Source organism: Pseudomyrmex gracilis, unplaced genomic scaffold, assembly GCF_002006095.1.
Source record: "Pseudomyrmex gracilis isolate BER0280 unplaced genomic scaffold, ASM200609v1 scaffold_2, whole genome shotgun sequence".
NCBI classification, from domain to species: Eukaryota; Metazoa; Arthropoda; class Insecta; order Hymenoptera; family Formicidae; genus Pseudomyrmex; species Pseudomyrmex gracilis.
The window spans coordinates 808011-831133 of record NW_018020586.1 but is presented as its reverse complement, the minus strand read 5'-3'; the positions used below and the strand labels follow the sequence as shown (position 1 = coordinate 831133).

Genomic DNA, 23123 nt, shown 5'->3' with positions numbered 1-23123 from the left:
AAAACTTTGTTTCGTAAAATCTGGACTGCGGAAAAGGTCACGGTCAATGTTATTGGGCAAACCGCGCAATTATCGCAAATTCGCGTGCGTGTGTGTACGTACGCACTATATATATTCGATATTCGGCCATCTTATCGGCCAGATAACCGGGGGCCTCACTTGCTTCGCTGTGGGCGCCGTTACGCTCACGTATTTATCGACTTGGCGATGAATGGGATAGATCTTCGTTCGAATACCGATGACGAAAGAAGAGGAGGAAATAGGCGAGCAAGTAGATGAATGCGCGCGGAAAGGAGATACAAGACGAGAGATAGGCGGACGTTGCACGAGAGAACAGACGGCGGTATAGAACGTGGCGCGATTCTCAACGTATGATTCTATATAACATACACGCTTTCTATTTTATCTGCACATACAATTTATATACGCACGCGCGTGTTGTATCACTGATAAGCCGTAACGGGATATAATTACTGCGGAATCGATTTTTATTGCGGAAAGATTGCGCGAGCGCGAAAACAAAAAGTCTGGAGTAGCAAGAAGATCGGTTACCGACTCTATGGACGAAGCGAGAAAAATTTGCCAAGTCTATTGAATTTTTTGTTTTGCCAACAAAACGTTTTGTTTTGATGAAACAAAACATTCAGCAGACTCGGCAGATTTTTCTTGTTGACTTTTCTTTTTCCAAGCATTTCTTCTTATCGGTCTGTTAAATCGTTCGTTTAAACGTGTTGCAATAGAACAAGTGATTGTCGATCATTATTATTTTTACAATGTTGATTATTAAGATAGAAATGTTTAAAATTTCTCCCGACTCGCACGTTCATTGATTCCGATCGTAGTTTCCTCGTAGATCACGACACGCATTACACGCCGTTGCGTCACACTCGACATCGCGACGTTTCATTCAACTTGAAGTCTTTCGTACGAAGGTCAAAGCGAGTCGTGACTATCGCCGGAGTGAGGCCTCACTCTCACCCATTCTTTTTCATTCAGGCCAGCCCGGCCGTCTGTACGTTACGTGCTTCTCGAACAACAATCGTTGTTGTTTATCTGATTCTGTTTTTTTATTGTATTTTCCACACGTAAAAGTTTCGAATTTTCGTACGTGTCAGATTCGCGTTTTCAATCGCGAATAATTCTCTGAATTATTGCGGACGAAAGATAACGGAGGTTATAAACGATCGTTACGTCCGTTAAAAGTGTTGTATTTACGATTCGTCGAAATATTCACAGATAAGAACACTAAATTTAAACAACCGACACATCGTGTCGCGATAACGGATACATCTAACGCGACCGAGATTTTTCCGAAGATAAAATGGAAAAACGTACGCGTCAGCTGGACCTAATCGGTATGTATTTTCGTTTTCTAGCGCGACGTACGAAACATGGGCAGTATTCTGCTAACCAACACCGATGGTAACAACACCGTGCTGACGGTTATGGCGAAGTTGCTGAAGCAAGAACTGGGCTCCGACGCTGAAGAAGACACGGGACCGGCTCTCCCCGGCAGAATTCTACGGAAAGTGCCCTCCCTCTCGGACCTCTCCGATCAGGAAAGCTCCTTAGGTAAGTTCTTCTCTCAATGTTTGATTGCATTTTCAACGCGCGGAATGTAAAGATGACTAAGAATGCCGCGGACGTCTGTGACTAATAGCAATTTTTTTAATATTCGATATAAAATATATGTAACAATTAGATGAGAAATTCGATCGCGTCAGACTAAATTTTCAATATTTTGCAAAAATAGATGTTGGTTGAATAAAACATCAGATTACAAAATACTTTAAATCGCGTCGCGATATTGATATTGTTTAACCGATAAATATTTCTTTAAAAAACCAACTGCAGGTTAATCCTATAATCAAATAACATCAAAAATATTCTATATCGTTGTGACATTCTCAAGCATTTTTATCTTTTTTTTTTTCTGCCAGCGACAAGTGCGTGTGTGTGTGAGAAAAATAATGTTACGAAAAAAAACTGTTACGAAACTGTGTTTGCCCAGACAGTGGGCAATAATCCAGTCTAATGTTCTCATTAAGCGGTCGTTCACGGTCGTGAAAATGATTTTGTCAAGTTTAATCAAGCCCCATTGTACGTGTTCGCACGGCGTCATCGAATGCTGTTACGTATGTATTCGCGCGCATAACATGCAGATATGCTCTCCGATATACTGTTTTTAAAATAGGCAATAAAAAAAAAAAAGTTGCTATCTGTGTGTTTATTTTAAAACCGCACTTCGAAGAAAACGTCTCGATATATGATTATATTTGTCGATGTCTCGTTCGCGACGAGAATTTTCCTTGTTTCTCTCGGGATGACGATATATGAAAGGCGAAATGATGGGAGAAACAGTGAAATCAGCTCTTTCATCGCCTCTTGTAATCGGATCGGTCGTACACAGTTCCTACATAGTGTTGTGTTAACGTCGGATCCCGACACTTAAAAGGTACACTTACATCCGATGACGCTTGCATAATATGAGCGCGCTGGCTGCGCGCGTGAGCTTGCTCTCTCTCTCTCTTTCTCTCTCTCTCTCACACACACGCACACGTACACATGTCCTACCTACGCGACGCGTTCAATTAGATCGCGCGAGTTGCATCGTACTTCTGGCGTGGATGTCGAACCGCGTATCGCCACGACGACGATGGTTCGACTAACGTTAACGTTCTCGCACGACGAGACAAACACGCGAGACGAAAATTCTATTGTAACACAGCACGCGAACAAAAAATAGAAATTCACACGTGTCTCGAAAAAATGACAAATTTTATTTATTTTGCAAGAGAGAAAAATTGATGCGCTCGTATTTTCTTCTCATGTCTCTTCGTTTTTGCTTGTTATATTTCGTCGCGTACCACATTTTTTTTAATACCACACGAAGCGAATTTTATCGCGCGTGAAAATCGGGATTTTCTAGGACGAATGTATACGCACGGCGATGGTGTCGAGTCATCTCTCTTGTTACTCGCGGCTCGTCGTGCGCGATCAAAATGTAGCGAGAATTTACGAATTGGATAATCAGCAGCATCCTCATTAGAGCCCCCCCACTGAACGCCCCCGCCTTCCATTCTCTTTCGGGCGCGTGTGTGAGGCCGTGTAACACAGCGCAACTCTCGTCGGACGACGCGTCGCCCCCACCCATTTAGATCCGCTCTTATCCACGACTGCGAAGGGGGAATGAACATTTTTCGGTGATTCTCTGTGCGTCTCTTTTTTTTTTTTTTTGTGTCTAACAAGAGCTTACATAACCAGCAGCGAATCGTCTAAATGTAGTAGGTTTGTTGTAGTCAGAATTGCGAACGGGACGAACAATCCGTTTTATTTCAAGCGGTGAAATGTGAACGTTTCTTAATCAAACCCACACACCTTGTCTTCTCGTTATTAATTGATAAACTTCGGAAAACTTAAACGCGTAAAGAACGGCGCAATAAATATTTGTAGAAAAAGAGAAACACACGCGGTTTGGATAGCTTAAAAAAATATTCTCGTAGGTTTGTGAAATTTTTCAACGTTCTCGATACGGTCTTGAAGAGACGTTCGGACGACGGATGTGTTTAGTTTGATACGATACGTGCAACAAACTGAAAAGTCATGCGCGGCGTTGCGGAGCTGCGTGGGGGCTTTTAATCGGACAACACACGCACAGATTGTCGTAATAACCGTGTAATAATACACAACTCGAGCGCATCGAGCATACGCCTCAACGTCTACGATTTGAACCGAGCAATTTATTATCGCGTATCATTTAGACTTTCGGCCACGCGTGAATCACTCGCGTGTCATTGTTTGTTCGGGGGAATTAGCGGCGCGTTTTGCAAGCGCGCGAACAATTAAACGGTTTCAAGTGTGTTTCGAGACAAATTCGTTGCCTTCCGACGATGCTGCGTTAAATTCATTCGCTCGCGCACTCGAAACGTTCGCGTGAATTCCCTTCGTTCGTTTTGCGAACAAAACGTCCGACAGTCTCAAAGTTCGGACGACGATAATTAGCGTTCTTATCTTTTAATTTACGACGCGCGCATAATTCGAGTAATCACAAAATTCACCATGCGCGCGTAACGTTTACTCATCAATATTTACGTTCGAGGTAATTTGTTTATGATTCTGACAGCAAGACTGATTACAATGTATTTTTCTTCGGAAAAGTTGCTTCTCTTATCTGTTTACGTGCGATTGCTCTGCAAAACTATTAGTAGAGTTCGGGAAAATATTTTGCAATATAAAAATAATAACACAGTAATAATGTAGAAAAAAATAATATTGAAAAATATGGATCGCGCGTTACTCGTCCGGTCAAAACAATCGTCGCGATTGTTGTTCGTTGTATTTCTTTCCGTTACTTAATACACGCCGTCGCGCAATCTGTGTTTTCCACTGTTTTTTTTTTTTTTTTTTTTTCATAACAATCTCTTATTGTCAATCGATCAAACCGTCCGATCGGCGGCGTTTGCGACACCCCGCCGTCGATATGACAGACACAGTGCCCAGAATGTTTTATGCAAATAGCCATTGTCTATCTTTGACATTGATGCGATAGCGATTTGTTTTGCGCTTCTTATGTGGTGTGCCGTTGCGCACACACCAGAGGAACGAACGTAACGCGTCCGTGTCGCGAATGCAATGCGCGCTGTGATAAACTCGACTCTTTCGTCTCTCTCGCGTGCTCGTAAAGATACGTTGTCTCATAAATATGAATTCGAATTCCGTGGCAAACACCGCGTGAAGGAAAGAAGAAGCGTCGGGCCAAGGAACTTCGACGAAAGTTTAGTCACCGTATAATATACACCGTATATCCTCAACAACGAGCTCTCGAAAAATTCGCGTTTCGTTGTATTTGAACAGTGACACACACACACACACACATGTCTCGCAGCTCGCGATGAAATTTTCTATCAGATACAAAAATTTTTTTCTGTTTTAACAAACGTTCGTGTAATATCCAATTAAGGCTCTTAATATTCGATTATTAGAGAAATAAGAGCCAAATATTGTGAATTAACTTTTTGTTTTAATTGGTTTGCGGATTATTTTGAATTCTTTCACTTTGTCAATTTGTTAAACATCTTTGCGCAACGGTTCGTTTCGAAATTTATTGAGAAACGCGCGTCAACGTGACGATTTATCGGGCATATTTTTATTTTTTTTAAATTATTGTCGGCGCAAAGTTTGTTAAAACTGTAAATTTATAAATAAACGAGTTTGTGACTTTTTCACGTTGAAAGAGGGAAGGAGACTCGTCAGTCCTTTGGGCCACAAGCCAGCGCGTATGCTTCCTATTTATTCTACAGCCAAATCGACACCGGATGATCGAGGCTCGTTAAATTACGTGTTCCGACTTGCTAAGAGATCCCCGTCCCGCGGCCACGCGCGTGTTCTTGTCTTTTTTTTTTCTTTTCTTTTCTTCCTCCTCGTGTCTCTTCCCCGTTAATCGTAAATCACCGCGACACCGCCAACGCGTCTTTACATATAAATTTCTACGCGAAATTGATATAAACGGAATTCCTCTAAGTTTTTTTTTTTTTTTTTTTTTATTCGATTCTCCAACATGTTTTTTGCATATTTCGAACACGTGTGTCAACATCGTAAAATTTACACTTTCGATGTTTTTATTTCTATGATAATAACGCCGAGCTTTACGACCGCCATAAACATAACTCTATATTTATATGTAGCTCTTATCGAATTTGAATCAATAAACACCCACCCGAAATCCCGTAGGAGGGAAAAAGTGACAAAGTATAAAAAACAAAAGTGACATGTGAGCCCAAATCCGTTCGGACGTGTTGGGGGAGGGGGGATGAGAAAGAGAGCAGAAATTACACCAGGGAAGCCCCGCACCTGCATGGGAATACACGGCAGTGCGGCGAATGGGGGTGCGACCTCTCTTCGCAGAGACAGAGAGAGAGAGAGAGAGAGAAAGAGAACGGAGAGAAGTCGCGTCGAGCTGGCTAGTTGTCGGTACACTATGGGTACATTAAACGCCGTAATGAATGACTTGTTACATCGACGTTATCCGAAAAAAATGACGTATCGCGTGAAAATCGAGATAAACTCACTGCGCGATAGGAGGACGCGTCACAATTAGTCTCAAGTCAGATTCTTTACTTTTCTTTAAAGATTGTCAATTTTTATGGCTGATTCTTTTCTAGTGATGAGGATAAAAAACGCATGTCGATTTTTTATTTATTTAATTTTATTAACGGGACTTTGTTTTTGGTGTAATGAATTGATATCTTCTTCGAAAAAAAAAAAATTGCTAGACTTTGCAACTCTCCCTTAATTTAATTTTTTATTGTATTTAATAAACATCCGAGTTGCGTAATTGCCCGAATATATTCGACCCCGAATGTCCAGTCGCGGGAGGCATTTATGACGCCTAGTGTACATCGCGCGAAACGCGTAACCGCAGCTGTGCGTGCGGTCGAGGCTGCCTCTCCCCTTCTGCTGCTGTCCCGCGCCTCCGTCTTTTCTCTGTGTGTTCGCTCTTTGCTTACCTACCCTACCTAACCGAGACCAGACGCAGATACGGTTCTCACGTCCTCGATCGCGCCGTCGACGGCGATTTGCAGTTTGAAACAAACCCTCCCCGCGCGGGATACGCGTAGCTCTCTCTCTCTCTCTTTCTCTCTCTCTCTCTCTGGACCTGTCGAGCGGCTGCCTGGTTTTCTTCCTTTAACAGATGATGATGCTTTCGAGGAGAGGACGCGAGTCCCGGAGAGTGGCGGCCGGTTCGTTCGGTCGTCCCTCATCTCGGGAAAAAAATAAACGCGTGTTTCTTCCCGAAATACAAATTTTTGATTCGGCAGAAAATGGGTGTATTGTTTATTGTTTTGTTGCAGCAATTTTTTCCGAGAGAAGAATTTTTTCCTTTACTTGTAATAATTTAAATTTTGCTTTTTTGTTTTTATATTTTTACGTGCGAAAAGGTCAACTAGCGACTCTCGGACAGAAAGAAAAAAACAATATAAATTTACAACAATTGATTTTTAATCGAGAAATCTCTTCTTCTACTCGCATACTCTCTGCTCTCTTTTATTTATGATCCTTTAGCTTATTCGATACATAATCTGTTGTTGTGCGGATCGCGATGCTGACTCCGCAATTGAAAAGCACTCGCGTAGGTTGCGTTTTATCTTTTGTTAACCGATATATTTCTCATGAAGAAAATTCGATAGCTTTTCACAAATCGATCCTGATTAAATTCTTGTTAATCAAGAATATCGATGGCACTTTTAATTAAAAAGAAAAAAAATATATACGTACAAAGAGCGATTGATAAGTATCTGAAACGACGCTTAGATAAAGTAGACAACGCGTTGGCTTACACTTCAGCAATGGCCAAAATTTTACAAGTTGCTGCCGTGAAAAAATCATTTCGTCAAAACACGCCCCCGTGCGTTTTCCATTTAATTTCGAGTTCGAAAAACCGATTCGGCAAAGAGAACTTTTCGACAACAACAATGAAGTCATCGATGCCGTAAATGGCTGTACTTTGGCGAGCTGTTACACCAACGCTACGCGCGACAAACGAGCAGCGAGCGTTTCAAGTTTGTTTCTTCCAAACGATGAAACTTGACGATATAACAAGCGCGCGCAATACTATTGTCGCTATCTGTCGCGCGTCATTTCGGTTACTTATCAATAACCCCGCGCGCCTATTCTCTTAAAGATTGTGTACTTGAGTTGCTTGAGATTTAAGAAACGAATTACTTATCTGACATTATGCCATTCCCCCGCTTGTGTTTTCTCGTTTTACAAGTCGAACAAGATTAACCGATCCAAAAATTCATCAGTTTAATTAAGCCACGTCATTTATCTTTCTTTCCGATCGAGATGCTCATTCATTGATCGAGTAGAAACTCGAGTGTTTCTTTTTTTTTTTGTTTTTTTTTTTTTTTTTTTTTTTGTTTTTCAAGTTATAAATAAAAAAATGTCGTAGAATTCCACGCCGATTTGAAGTAATAGACAGAAGAGTTTTTTTACACCATTTGGAAAAAAAAAGCTGATGAAAAATTTTCGATCGATTTTTATTTAACATCGCACTCAGTACCGTCTGGAAATGTACAGCTCATATTTGAGTGTCGTCGAAGCTGTTTGCGGGTGATGTATCGAGCGAGATTAAAGATAGTCTCTCGTTCATGAAAAATAAAGCGCTGCCATTGATGCCTCGTCTCGCATACTAAATGAAGACCCGGTCGACCCCGGCGGCGAGTAACTTCGACGAGTAGTAGGTGTCTACCTCTGTCGGCCTGTTTACCGGATGTCGTTGCCGCGACTTCGATAAGTTGCCCGTAGGTAGAGCCACGTGTTTCGTGCGATCGGTCTGTTGTGGATAAAGTAGATTCCCCGAGAACGTGCTTCGAATTCAACCGAGCAAAATTACCATTAGATAATTGATTCGAGAAACAAAAATTCCCGAAGAACGAACGTGTATCATTTGCAACTAACTTTTCATATTCACGTTCCGTAATTTCGTTTTATTAACTGTTAAATTTTTTTATTTTTTTTTACTAAGTAAACTGTCGCGATCTGAAATTCGAGAGGGATGTCTGTTTCATTGTTTTAGTTTCTAATGTTACGTGTTCCCTTCAGTCCCCCCGTTTTACAAGATCGATCTGTAGTCTGCAGGTAGGTGTGGTTTATTTGAATCACTGTTGGTTTTTTTTTTGCTAAAGTAATTTGTCTATAGATTAATTAAAAATAACAAGTTTTATGCGCTTACTTTTTGCTAATTCTGATGTACTTTCGATTTTTAATGTCTTTTGATATATTTTTTTATTTTTTTTTTTCAGTTTTCTAATCTAAATTGTCAGAACACACCACTGTTCTATCGTTGTTTTTTTTTTTTCTGTTTGTAATTTTGTAATTTCTGTAAATTCAATTGTCACTCGAAAGAAGGCAACATCCGTGCGCCAACTCGTCAGGGGGGGCCAGCGGATGAGGGAGGGGAACAGAGAGTACGGTCGCAGACGGTGCGAGGGCAATGGATAGCAACAGGTTGTGACGTCACGAAGCGCCACGCGACTCCGCTTCATTCACAAGAAGCCAGAACAGCGAAAGAGGGTGGACCAGGAACTCATAACCAACGATGCCTCGTCTTTCCTGTTTTCTCACGTGATTCGACAAGCTGGTTTATCTCGATCGCCGCGCGATGCGTTCTCGGAAGGCCCTGGGTCTGCCACTGAGCAATTATTGGCCCGTAACGGTTCAGGTCAAAGCCCGGTAAGCAAGCGAAGATTGACGGCAATCTTCGGGGGGTTCCTGATTCCGGAATTCGGATACGATCCGAATTAATGTCTGGTCCACAGTGCCTAGTTACGGATATTCGCATGATGTAGATTGTACAATTCAAGATCTACTTTCGAGCGACTGGCTAAAACCTGCACAAACTTTTTTAGAATTAAAAGTTTGTCTTGTGTTACTTTCACTTCTCTCGATTCGATTTATCAAAGATACTTTGCTCGGTTTTTTTTATCTTCTACTTTCTCACAACAGTAGCTTGATCGAAAACACTTGACACGGGATTGCTCTTCTCTCGTATTCGATTTTAGTTTGACGTTTTATACAGACAGACCGTTCGCATTCATCTTCTTTTCACATGTTGCGTAACCAACATGTTAATCCTCTCTTGATTCCGTGACCCGCGGAGTTTCTTCATCCCGCGGCTTGTCGTGCGTGTAGTCGAATTTGAGTCTCTATCTGTTTGCCGAAGGCGCGTCTCTCTCTCTCTCTCTCTCTCTCTCTCTCTCTCTCTCTCTCTCTCTCTCTCTCTCTTTTAGCACGGGAAGACGGCGAGCAAAGAAAGATGAAAGACGATGGCGAGGCAAGGTGAGCGCGACGCCCCACCACGGCGCGAGTAGCCACGCGAGTTCATTCATGAGATCGTGGGAACGTGCCTCACGGTGGGTCCGTTCCACCCCGTCCTTCTTCGCCTCTTGCTCGGCCTCTCTCTTTCTCTCTTTCTCTTCCTTCTTCCCTTCCCTCCCCCTCTAGGTACATGTTAGCCGGTCGGTTTATCTTTTCTTGTCCCGTCTCTCTTTCCGTCTTTCTTGGTCGTTCGCATCGCGCGATATCTCCCTCTTCCTCTCGTGTCTAGCACCTGTTTCTACCTTCTTCCTCCCTCTCTCCCTTCATCTCTCCCCTCTGATCTCTATGACCGCTCTCTCGCTCCCGCAATTCCTCACTCTGGGCCTCTATTGCTCTCCTCCCTTCTCTCTCTCTCTCTTTCTTCTTGCTCTCTTTTCCCTAATCATTCCTCCTTCTTGTTGCCTGCATGCGCTCATTTCTCCGTACTTAACTTTCCTCTCGCTCTTTCCGCTCATCCGTCGCTCTTCCACTCTCTCGCGCGAGCATACCCTCCTTAGTTTCTCCCGGCTATAATTTCACCGTTGCTCGCGTTGTTTATCCCCGCGTCTCCTCTCTCTATCTTCATAATTCTATCTTTAATTCCTCATCCACCGATTATTTCTTCGTCTGTTCTTCGTTTTTTCTTTTTTTCTTTTTTTTTTTTTTTTACTACTACTGTTTCCTCTCTCGCGCGCTTCACCCTTCTTCTTCTTCCGTTCCACCTCGCGGTTTTCTCTTATACTATATACTCCCTCGAAATACGACATTGCGCCATGTGCCGACGCCCCGTGTCTCTCTCACCTGTTCTTTATTCAGGTTCAACGTATTTTTTTTTCGCGATCGCGTCTTTCTCTCTCGGCTCTTTGTACACGAGGCCGTTTCCCTCTTTCTTCGCCATCTGCTCGTCCTCCCTTCTACGACGTTCTGTTCCGCTGCTTCGTTTTACCTGCTCGCGGCCACTCGCCCGATTGCTCCCCACCCCCCTCTCGCCCTCGTGCGTTCGATCTTTTCCCGAGATCTTACGTTCGGTACAGTGGCTGCTACAAGCCACTGTGTGTCACTGTAATCGGCGAAAAACACAGAGAAAGCGTGTTTGCGCTCGGATGGAGAACATTGTGTTGATCAGCGCCGACTTCTCTCTCTCTCTCTCTCTCTCTCTCTTTTTCCCTCCCCAAAAGAAACAAACATTCACAGCTAAATTCACGCGTCTCTTCGACTTTTGAATCATGTACACCGGCACATGTACATCGATCGAGAAAAACAAATACATTTTATACGCGTAACCGTCGGATACAACATTTGCCAGTAATTTCGAACGATCGATGTTCGTTCCGTCCGAAAGATGTGAACTAGATGAGCACTTGACACGCACGATACGCGTTTATCAGCGCGCCGCAATAACAAATCGAATCTCATTACGAATCATACATTGGGCAAGAAACTTCCGTTCTCCGAAGACGGTGTAGTGACCACAGAAGATCAACAGCTTCCTGTCGATTTCAGACGTCAATACACAGCGCGAAGTAAAATGAGAAGTGAGTCAGCGCGTGAGTTTTTAATTTAATGATCCCTCTCTCTTTTTTTTTTCTCTCGATGCAAGAAAAAAAAATCAGGCAGATACGAGCAAAAGTTTCCGCAGATCGACTTTCGTGGTCTACTATACCCGACGACCTCTGCGTGGCCGGCAGCCGGCGGAGACATAATTGCGGGCTGGTAATCATGCTGCCGAGCCCGAGGGTATTCCTCGCGTCTCTCTACCCCTCCCACTTTTTCTCTTCAACCCGTAGCTCGTTTCTACTTCGTCTTCATTTCATTCCGTCGTGTATATCCTTTTCTCCGCGATTTCTCTCGCTTTGCTTTTGCCGCGCGCGTTTCTTCAGCTCGAAACGAAGAAAACGCAACAAGACGCGTCCGCGCGAAGTTGAAAATCTCCTTCCGAAAAGGAAAACGGGATTGTTTAAAGAAACTCTTTTGCGGAGAGAGAGTCCGGACATACGTTGTCGCGTGTTTGCACGCTGCTTGTTGCGCGCGACTGTAAAACATCTCTCAAATGTACTCTGGTGTCTGATGTTCATCAGACGCGGCTGTATCGTCGCGAAAAACAAAACAAAAAAAAAGAAAAACAAAAAAAAAATTGCCGCGCGAGGCCAACGCAGAGGAACGACCGGACTTTACACGCGTTTGGTGCGTATCACACGCGCTATTACCCCTAGAAGATACGGCTCACCGCGCCGGCCGTTTTACGACCGAACGTTTATTCGCCATTTCGAGCCTCTTAACGTCCGCCGCGGAATATCGAGCTTAATATATCGGGACGCGTACGCCTCTCTCCCGTTCTTCTGCTTCACGCCCTTCTTGTATTATACGTTTGCGGATACCAACTTCGCGAGCGCGAGGAAAGTTTCGAAAGGCACCGTCGTGATTCCGCACGAAAGAGAGATCACAGCAAGATTGCGATCTCGGATATTGAAATGTGTCACATTTGCCGGACCGAGAGATATCTGAGGCACTGATCCGGGACGGTCGTGTTTCTGAGACTCCACTACAAATGTTATAAATGATCGAATTAGCGCGAGATTTCCATGTTTTGATTCTTTTTTTTTTTTTTATCTTGTACAATTGACGATTTGCGCGCGATTAGATGCGTGTAGTTTTTTTTTTATTATCTCTTTGAAATCTCCCTTGAAAAAAAAAAAGGACAACAAGAGTGCGACAGAGTCGCGCGAATTAAATTTCGATTGAGACCGTTTGAATCTCCTCACTTGGTCTTCTTCTCGGAAAAGTAAAAAACAAAATAAAAAAGTAGGAGGAACCCTGATACGGACCGGCCGATTAGGGATGCCATTAAATATACGCGAGCGGTTCGCAACAGGTACACGACCTGAAACGGGCAACAGCCGGTCGATGTTATTGCTCTCTCTCGGGAAGACGGTAGCCGGGGTAATTGATTATCTTGCGCCCTTTATATGTTACGAGCTTGCCCTACCTCTTAAATCCGGCCTGCGCGCGATCTAAGAGATGCGCTCTCTCTCCGCGCGCGCGCGCGCGCACGCATTTTCTATACCCGCAAATTATACGGCGGAATCGACGTTAGTTTCAGGGGGGAGGGGAAAAAAAAAGAGTTAAACCGAACGAAAGTGGTCTCTCTCTCTCTCTCTTTCTCTGCACACCGCCCAGTGATGAGCGGCGTATATGCAAAAGGGGAGTACACCTCTGTATAAGAGCAATCATAAAGAATTTATATTTACGCCGCGTATCCTTCGCATCACACATTTATAATCGTATCATTATACTGATAATATGTAATTTATATATTAAATAACTACATATTAAATAACTATATATATATTAAAGAACTATATATTGTTTAATATTTTTCGCTTTGAACGCGTACGATCTTGTCGCAAATCTTGTCGCAAAATCCGTTCTCACGAGAACGAATTTTGCACCTCGATGTTTTTTATAACAGAAATACTGGAAAGGAAAAGTTTTTCTCGTCAAGTCGGTAAATTTGTTTTAATATTAGAGCACGCGTTTAAATTTGAAAGATCGTCAAAAATTCGGTGAAACTAGACGCGAAGTACTTTCGATGTTGTTTTTTGTTTTTGTTTTTTACTTCGTGTAATTACACACACACACACAAATATGTTACAAAATGCTCGCGGCTTGTATTTATCTCCGACAAGGAGGTGAAAATATCTCTTTACAAATTATATTCAAGTTTTTATCGATCTTAGGAAACGTGTCGCGCACACACACACGCGGCTATTGCCTTGATAGCACGTTGTTGCGATCGTATCTGTTTAAATGCGGTGTCCAGTGCGAAACGCGACGCGAGGCGATTTCAACTTTCATATTTGGAAGTTGAGGGAGCGCACAGTTGTGTCTCGCGCATTTGAAAATTCAAATTTTATTTTGCGCACGGCTGCGCGAAACCACGAGCGCGAAAGGCAGGAGAGTGGAAGCGACAAAATTGCCAACTTGGATGCTAAAAAAAAATTCAGCCGCGATTAGATTTCAAACGAAGCGGCTCGGTTAAACGACGAATTAATTGATTTTGCGATCTTCGGCGATTTTTGAAACGAGATGAGCGCGATTTCTTCTCGAAAGAGAAAAGGAAGCGATGCGCGCGCGCGCGGCGTGCACTTCCGAGGCGAGAGCGGCGGCCGGGTCTCTCTCTTCTTCTTGGTTTTATGTGTGGCGTATCTGCGTTATAGAATCCTCCGCTTTCTGCCGGCGTATTATGGTCAAGCCGCCGCGCTCCTGCTGGAGGCTGCTCGTTTCCATCGAACCGCGGCTTCTGGTCTCTCTCTCTCGCGCGCGCGAGAAAGAAAAAGAGAAAGGGAGATTACGGAGATAATGGAGCTGAGTAGCAGCGGCTGCTAGGTCTCTCCGCTCCTAACAAATTGCCGGGTTCATTCATCCTTTTCTCCAACGATGCGCGCAGGGAAAAACTAGCCGCGCCAGCTACTCGCGGCGCGCGCGCTCCGGTGTATATGCGTGTAACTCGCCCTTTCTCGCGTTCGGCTATCGCTGTACGGGATACTCATCACGCACGGATATACACGCACGGATATTCCCTTCTCGCCGCGTGCGAGAGAGAGAATCAAACGGTTATCAAACGGCGGAAAACATGGGAACGCGCACTTCCCGCGCCGCGTACGTCACTTAGCGCGCGCTATCACAACTTTTCTCTTTACGAGAGAAAAGCAGCCTTGAAATAAAATCCTTTTTTTTTTTTTTTGTTTTTAATTGCATATCCCGGAAAAAAGAAATATCCCGCTTCCTCCGCGACTTTGAATTGCGCGAGCGTACGCACGCGTTCTAATTACACTCGCATGTTTTTTGTTGTTTTTTTTCCGCGTTCGTTTTCCTTCCATTTATTGCCATTCCGTGTGGTACACATTGCCGCCGCACGTTGTGCACACGTTGTGAACCGTGTGTTTTTGTAATTACCGCGCCGTGGCTAAACAATTTGCAAACGCGGGGGAAATGAGTTTCGTTTGCGGACGATTAAGAGAGAGAACGTTGATATCATTTCGTCATTCCGACGAAGACGACGACTGTTACTCTCCGAGTGATTTGATAGTTCGAATTTTATATTGCGGCTTGTGTTATTACAAGTGCGCGCACTTTAGACACACGTGTGTGTGTCTCTTGTGCCATACGTGTAAGTTCAGTGGCAAACGTGATTCATGTTCTTCGAGAGGCGATAATTTCCATATTATTCAATGACTAATACGTGTTTAGCGGCAAACAAGATTTTCCTTTCTTAAAACCCGTTCTGTCTCCGGCCATTCTGATCTATTGATTTTCAACTGCTTACGTAGCAGAATTATTTATTTTTCCCTGGAATTTGCTCTATATTTCTTCAACGCACACGATTGTGACTTTTCCTCACCAGTTTCTCGCACGTACGTGTTAGTTTGGTTTTTGGAATCGCGCTAATGTTTTTTTTTTTTTTTTAATTCACTCGGTTTATTGACGCAAAACTCTTCTCGCGTACAATAAACAAAAACAAACTCGAAAAATAATTACGGTGAGTTGTCGATGTCATTAATTGCGCGCGCGATACTTTATTACATTATGTGCAACATTCTTTCTCAATTAAGCCCTGTACACGCAGACTAATTAGAAGCTTCTGAACAGTCGTGTCACGTAACACGATCAAGTAAGATATCGATCTCTTTCGAGTACATTCTGTGATCATCATATTTCTTGACGAGATGTTACATGACGCTGGTTTTCGTTCGCTGAATAAATTATCTATTTTTAGCATCTAAGTTTCTCGTCCCCTCTCTATATCTTTTTCTCTCCTCTTAAACTTACCGCGATGTACTACGGTAGCTTTTTTCCAACCGGTTTCTCGAATGTGGCTCTTTCTCGATCAACGTTGCGGCCGCCGCAACGTGCATCGGGAGCCCGCGATAAGACGCGCGCAACGCGTGGGCACTGGACTTGATACACCAGCTCTCGCTCGTGGAAAAGAAGCTCGTCGATAAGACGAGCCGATTTACGCGTTGACATGTTTGCGTCGATCCTATAAATCGATAGCAAAACCCTCTGATATTCGATTTGCATAAATTAATATTACGAGTGATGAGGTAACACGAGGTGGCGGCAAAGCTCGTACACAAAATTCACAAGACGAGTAAAAAGAAACCGCGAATTGAGGTAAAATTCTTGTAAGTATTCAAGATCTCGAACGCGTTCTAAACCGCGCTTATCCAATTTCGCATATCGCACGCACAATATTTTTCTCATAATCAACAAAACACGTTTAATTACAAAAATTATTTGCTTTGTTTTCGTCCGAGCACAAAAGAGTTTACAATTGAAACGAAACTTCGAGAAGAGAATCGTTTATTTTTTCTTTCCTTTGTCTATTTAAAAAAAAAAAGCAGACAACGTGGCGATAAACACACGCAAAACCGTTGGAGCGATCTCTTTATTAATCTCGGTTTCGTTATCGCATATCCGACTGTGGCGTATTTATACGTCACTGTTTGCGATTGTGTCAGGACTAAGGATTTAGCAACTAGTTTCCGTTGGATCGCTAACAGAGATCCATGCCTCGCATTGATCTGTTTAACACTTAATAAAAGTTTATTTGCAATCTAATAATAAGAGAGTTATGTGTTCGCGAGACATTTGTTGTATTGTTGTGAACTTGAGAAAAACAAACCGTTTTTTTCGTGAACACGATGCGGGCGACGAAATAATATAAAAGACGTGCGAGATATAAGATTCGAAGAAATACGATAAGGGGTGATAACGAAATCAAGTGACAATCGATAAAGGTGTGACGAATAATTAAGGTGAGTGTTTTGACTCGCGGAAAAACTACTCGTATACAATTCGAAAAGTTTCTAATTTGATTATTATAATTATTTATATTAATCTTGTGTAAATATTGTTGGCGTTTCTCAAATACCGCATTGATCTAATTTTGAAGAATTTCGTTTTTGAGATTCCGGAATGAAAAATTTTATTTTCAATATGTGTTTTACATATGTGATTTATTTATTGGATACATATATAATTTTGTTTAGATCCATTAAACTACGTTTATTTTTTTTTTATTATTATTATTTTTTTTTTCTGTTAAAACATATCGCGACGATTCGCGAAACGGTCGCGCGTGTTTACGGCCGAGCAACATGTTAAAGCAATCGACTCGCATGCCGATGTTGGCAGTTCTCGAACCGACCGACATGTAGGCAATATCTTGAGTTAACAGATGTGGTTTCGCGGTGATCGTTTCTCAACAGCTGATGCGTAGGAGTGGCCGAGTGAACCAGTTGACAGCCGCTCCGACTACCATCCGTCCGTTTTCTTTGCGTCTTTTCTCTCTCTCTCTCTTTCTCTGTTCGCTCTTCCACTTCACACCCTTTACACCTTCTATCCCTTCCCGAGAGAGCGTGGCCTCTCTACGGCCACACGACTTGCTCTCGCCACACGACCGGCACGCACCAGTTTAGCCACCTCTTGCAACTTGCACGCATGAACTAGTAGCGGCTATCTTCGTCTGTTCCTGTTTCGTTCTTGGTGTATCCTTTTTCTACGCCGTGTTCATCGTTTTGCGCGCCGCGCGAAAACTTTTTCACATCAATATTAACGTCTCTCACTCGAGCGCAAAAACGAGCGAGAATCTATCGGCGCGGTGTGTTCGTTCGATAAAAAAAAATTCGCGTAAGAAAGTCGCGCAAAAAATCTCTACGTGTTGATTTTTATTTTGAAGCGATTGTAGAAAAAATTGAAGCAAATAGCAATTTAGACATGCAAAGTCGACGCGCACTCTTTTAAACTGAAAACTAGAGACGACGAGTCGACGCGCACCGGTAAAACATTAGTCGCAATTTTTTTACGTATATTTATCACACCGCAGTTTATTATGCAATAAATTACACACGTAATAATAATTACGCGTAATAATAATAATGATAATAATCACACGATGATTCATTCGTCCGCGCTGATTTTCAATATCGGTTTTTATCGTATGCCATCTTCGCTCGTTAATTCGCTATGACAGCTCGAAAGGGGTATATCCCAGCACTTATAGTTCTTCCGCGATGAAAGCTATGTGTTTCTTCCACCGTTTGCTCTCTCTCGCTCGGCTCTGATATCACACACACACACGCGCGCTTACACACCTATCCCTTCGCGTAGACCAGTTTCTGCGCTCCGTTTTTTTATTCTCTTCATCTTCCTCTGTGCCGCTTGCTTGCGTACGCTCTTTCTTCAAGCGCGTATTATCCGAGCGAGTGGCGTTACGTCCCATCGCGTTTTAGAGATCCCGTCACGAGGAGAGTTTTCGAGATTCAGAACGCAGGCATTTACGCAGCGCGTAATGTGTCGCGTCGAAAGCTTCGTATTAGAGTTTTTCTCCGACTTGGTGCGTTAGACTCATGTCCGTTAGACGACAACGACGACTTTGGTGTCTAACTGTAGTTTTGTAATGGGGAACGTGTGAAACTTTGATGGCGATATATATTATATTTGCGGTCGCTTAGCGTTTATTATTAACACACCGTTACACAAATAATAAATATAGATGTAGACACGTCGTTAGTCGATCAGGTGTGCGAATTCGTAATCACGAATTTATCTGCTCGAGACGAAGACAGAGAGAGAGAGAGAGAGAGAGAGAGACGTGTATGCAAATGCGCGGAATAAATGAATGGCAAAACGCGGGCGCGTTTCTCACGCGCCGGTCTGAAATATATTACAGCCGAAGGTGCGCTAATTAATCGAACGGTCATTTGAATCGGACTGCGATAATTTGACTCGTCGCACGAAATACAAAATTCTTTAATTACGAATATGAATCTGTCGCAAATAGAAGTTCCTCTCGCTCTCTCGCGTGCAACTAGGTCCGAAGAGGTCCGTGTGCTCCAGTTTTTCGCGCGAATGTTGTGGTTACAGGCTCGGCGCGCGTTGATTAGCGCGCGTTTGTTAAGCAAATAAAATAGCGAAATACTCAAATAATTGATTCCGCAAAGCGTCGCCACTCGGACGGGAAAGCGAACGCGCGCGCGCGCGCGCGCGCATACACACACACAGACACGAGAGGAGGGGAAGTCGAACAGGTTTTCTACCGCGTAGTGTAAGGTCATCTCGCGCGAGGAAGAGATGAGACGCGCGTTGCTCTCCTCTAGGAAACCACCGCGCGCGCGCGCGCGCAAAACTCTTGCGCATCCCGAACGAAGAGTATTAGAAGAAGATGCGCAAAACGAGTTTTTGCGGCGATCCGTTTTGCGGTAATTGCCGATGCAAATGATTGTAGTTATCGCGCCGCGCACATCCGACCATCCTAATATCGAATATCGTTGCTATCATTTTAGAATCCATTATCGGTTCGCGAGGATCTCTCTTTCGCGGTTCTTGAAATTTATTTATTCCGCTCGCGACACTTCGCGAGAGCCGGCGCTCTCTCGACGCGTCCATTTATTATTTTCCTTCTTCCCTGACGCGAGTTTAATAACACGAGATTTTCGCGAGATGAAAAGGGACGCGCGACTGACTTTTTAGACGGATCGTCGCTCGGAATTTGTTCGTTCGATAAATCGGCGATTGTTTCATTTACGAAATTGAGAAATAATTTTGCAACAACGGAGACGGATAGATATGTTTTGCGAAAAACGTCAGCGTGAAAATCGGTAACAACGCGCGCGCTAATAAATTATTGAAATATCGATGAGATATATCGGACATGTGTACGTCGTATACATTGTAGACGCATATTTGTTAATTACATATTCGCAATTAACGAGGCAGGAAGCCTCTTTATCGAAACGAATGTGGCGTGCTACGCGAGCGAGTTTGAGATAAGACCAAACGTGCCCGCGCGCGGCGGTGAGGTGAGACGCGGAGAAGAGAGAGAGAAAGAGCGAGCAGAAGATGCCGCGGGATGCTGCGCGCGAAGAACCCAAGTGGGGGGAAGAGCCACGCGATCGAGATTTATTTATAAGTCGGCGAGAGCGCCGAGAGAGTTCGTTCCTACATTCTCCTCGCTTCTTCTTCGCTCCCCTTCTTCCTTCGGCTCCACCTGCTCCTCGCAATCTCTTCCTCCACGTTTCTCTCTCTTTCTCCACGCGACTTCTTGCCGCCGATATCCACCGTGTTATCGCTCGCCTCGCTATAAGCGCGCAACGTCAGAACAAAACGAACACGTTTCTTCTCCGTATATGAAATATAATATCGGTTTTTTTTTTCTCTCATGAAGTTTAAGTTCTTTTACGCGCATTTAAGTAACATTTATCATTTCAAACGTGGTTGATCAACTAATTTTGTTTTTTTTTTTTTTAAATTCACAAAAGAGCAAAGGGAGGCTTGTTTTTACACGCGCGAAGCATCCGATGTAGATTTTCGAATGGAAACTTGACTCGATGAATTACGATTGCGTATTGATATTGCGTACAATCTGTACAAATTTCCATACGCGGCAAATAAATGTAACATTTAGATTGTAAATAATAACAAGTTCCGCGCGCAAAGAGAGAATATCGTGTATCTCGAACAAGATTTCCACACCGTTCCGAAGTTGTTTCAAGTTCTTTTGAATACGTAAAGAGACGTTTTTCTTTGAATATATATATCTATATATACAAATGCACAGAGAGATACAAAAAAATTATTCTGACGTATTGATTGCGTCAAGATACTACGACAATTGCGAAAGTGAGGAGTTGCACGGTGGGAAAAGGCGAAGCGGGGCATTCGCCGCCGAGAATGTTGGTGATTTTTTTCTTTTCTTTCAAGCGAGCATGCATACGTATACGGCGCGGCAATGTGACTCAGCATTTGGTAATTGCATATTCTTGGCAAGAAGAATGCCAATCCGCACAACACCCGTTCGAAGTGTACGCGAGTGATACGCGTCTCGTTACGCTTATATTCGCTACTCTCTCTCTCGATCATTGATTTGCTTCTCGCGCGCGAGTATTATTATTCTCCGCCAAATTAAATTTCATCCCCCGACCTTGTCGTTAACGAGAACTTGAGCGGCGGATAACAGGCGGTTAATTAAACACACACGAAACAAAACGTCGGGAGCAGCAGCGTGTACGTTTTTAATGATGAACGCGATGCGTGCGATCCCCAGCAGATGCGCGTGTTGTTCGCGTGTCTGTTTTCTTCTTCTTCTTCTTCTTTGCCGCGACTCGATTTCGCGAAAACCCAATTAAAAGTTCGAGGGGATCGAGGAGCTAAGCCGCGTGCACCACTTTCGGCGCGCTCTCATTAACGATTCGTCACTCCGCTCCGAGAGAGCAATTATTTCTCAAGTAATTAGGGCGAAGCGAGAGATAACTCTTCTTTGCCAAATGAAACTTGAAATAGAAACAACAACAAAAAAAACATGCAACAAAACTGATGAGATACATTAAAGACGCGATGCGCAAAATGTCGTTCGACTATTGGGTTGTCGGAAAAATGTTAAATCTCTTTGAGGTGACGCGTAGAGCGAAGCCGCGGAAATTCTACACCGACGAAACAAATTGCACCACCCGTAAGATGTCAAAAATCAACTGTCAGACGCATATTTATTTTAGTTCGATCGTATCATCGCGAGGATTTGAATAAAAACCCTCGATTGAAAAGATTGAAAAAAATCTTACCGACGATCCAATATGCACGGAGGAGAAAAGTGCGCAAGACAAACGTGGATAACGTGAATTTTCGCGCTGCGCATCCGTGAAAGAAAGACGCTACCAGAAGATTCACCGCGTATCCACAGATGCCAAGTACGCGCGCGCGCGCACCCGGCGCACAACGCGCGTAGAAGCACTCATGAAACAGGTTCGAAGTTACTCGGGAGAACTGGTCAAGCAGCGAATAGGAGCAACAAGAGTAGATACTATCCGATTGTACGGCCGATTGCCTGCGGACGTGTGTAACGGTACCAATCATGTCATCGATTCGAAGTTCGACATTTGCGCGCGGGTTTTGCTAATCTCGCGTTTTCCAGAATCCGCATTCGGTTGCACATTTTCAAGTTTTATTAGTGTATCCTCCCCCCTACGTGAAGGAAATGTTCCGGACATTTGTTAGAGAAATTATTTTTTTGTGCATAAAATTAAAACCTACTATTTGAAAATTTTTGAAACCACTGAGAACATTAAGAATATCGTTTACATGTCTGATTATTTTTACTGAATGCCAGTGGTGTCCGGTCATTGGAACATTATCTTTTAACCACAAAAATAAAAAAATAATCCAAAGACTCGAACGCCGCAAAATCCCAGCGGACGCTCGACTTCGCGTTTGCTAATAATGAATTTTGAAGCGCGATGCAATATAAAATGCGATTGCGCACACACATGTCGTCGTCTGTCCCACTAACGTCGTCTGCAATGTTTGCGCAATGCCACGGGTTGGCCGGGATGAGGTCATGGCTGCCGTCGCGCAGAGAGAGGATGGATGATGCGCGCTGGAAAAACTCTCCTCATCTTGCTTCCTCCTCTTTGGCGCGGGCCCGCGTTTTCCCGCTCGCTCTCGCGCGACTCGTTGGCGTTTGGTGAATCGACGCGTGGGTGCAGGTTGGACGCAGATAACGCGGGAGGAGTCTCGTTTGTCCAATCCTCGATGACTCTCTCTCTCTCTCTCTCTCTATCTCTTACCTCTCCTCTCGTCTCGAGTTTTATGCAGCCTCTTCGCGAGAATCATCGGTCGGGAGGAAAGAGGGATGCCGCGCGATGCGCATCGGGGATTGGATAATGAACTCTATCGCCCTTCTTGCTCCTCATCGTCCGAAAGATGTTTAATCGCGCATCGAGCGCTTTGAACGTTTACGTTTTTTCTTTCTTTTTTTTTTTTTAAATAAACGTGAGGCGGGCGGCTTTATTTGCGCAAGAAACTTGAAGGGTTTTTAATTACAGATGAATGGTTCTTTGTTTTTTTTTATTAAGGAAGTTTTTGGCAATCATTGCGTATTTACGAAACGAAATTAAGACGCGCGAGAGCACCGAAGAGTCTTGAGCGAAAATGGAGTAGGTACTTCGTACTCCGTGCGTTCTTTTGTGAAGACGCACGTCGATGCGAGTGATCCTCCTTTTCACGTGAACGCGTTTCGGTGATCCTGTTGGCTCGTGCTGCCACCTAGCGAATTTGATCCGTAAAATTGTAGCTTCCTCAAGGTCCTTTACGGTCGGTATTTTTGAATAATTTTCGCTCTCTCAAAAAAAAAAAAAAAAAAAAAAAAAAAACGCGGACATAAGAAAGTTCCCTATCGTAAGAAAGTTCCCTAAAAAGTTTAGACAACG

The 23123-nt window shown here is 43.5% G+C and overlaps 1 protein-coding gene across 5 annotated transcripts in view; it reads left to right on the top strand.

Moving 5' to 3' along the window:
- The window catches only part of LOC109853395 (ETS-like protein pointed), an 89697-nt gene that overhangs the window by 13828 nt on the left and 52746 nt on the right, over positions 1-23123 (top strand). For all 5 annotated transcript variants that reach the window (XM_020425523.1, XM_020425540.1, XM_020425506.1 and 2 more), the window contains one exon: positions 1377-1572. In XM_020425523.1, the coding sequence (XP_020281112.1) occupies positions 1377-1572 (196 nt within the window). The remainder of the gene's footprint in view (positions 1-1376; positions 1573-23123) is intronic.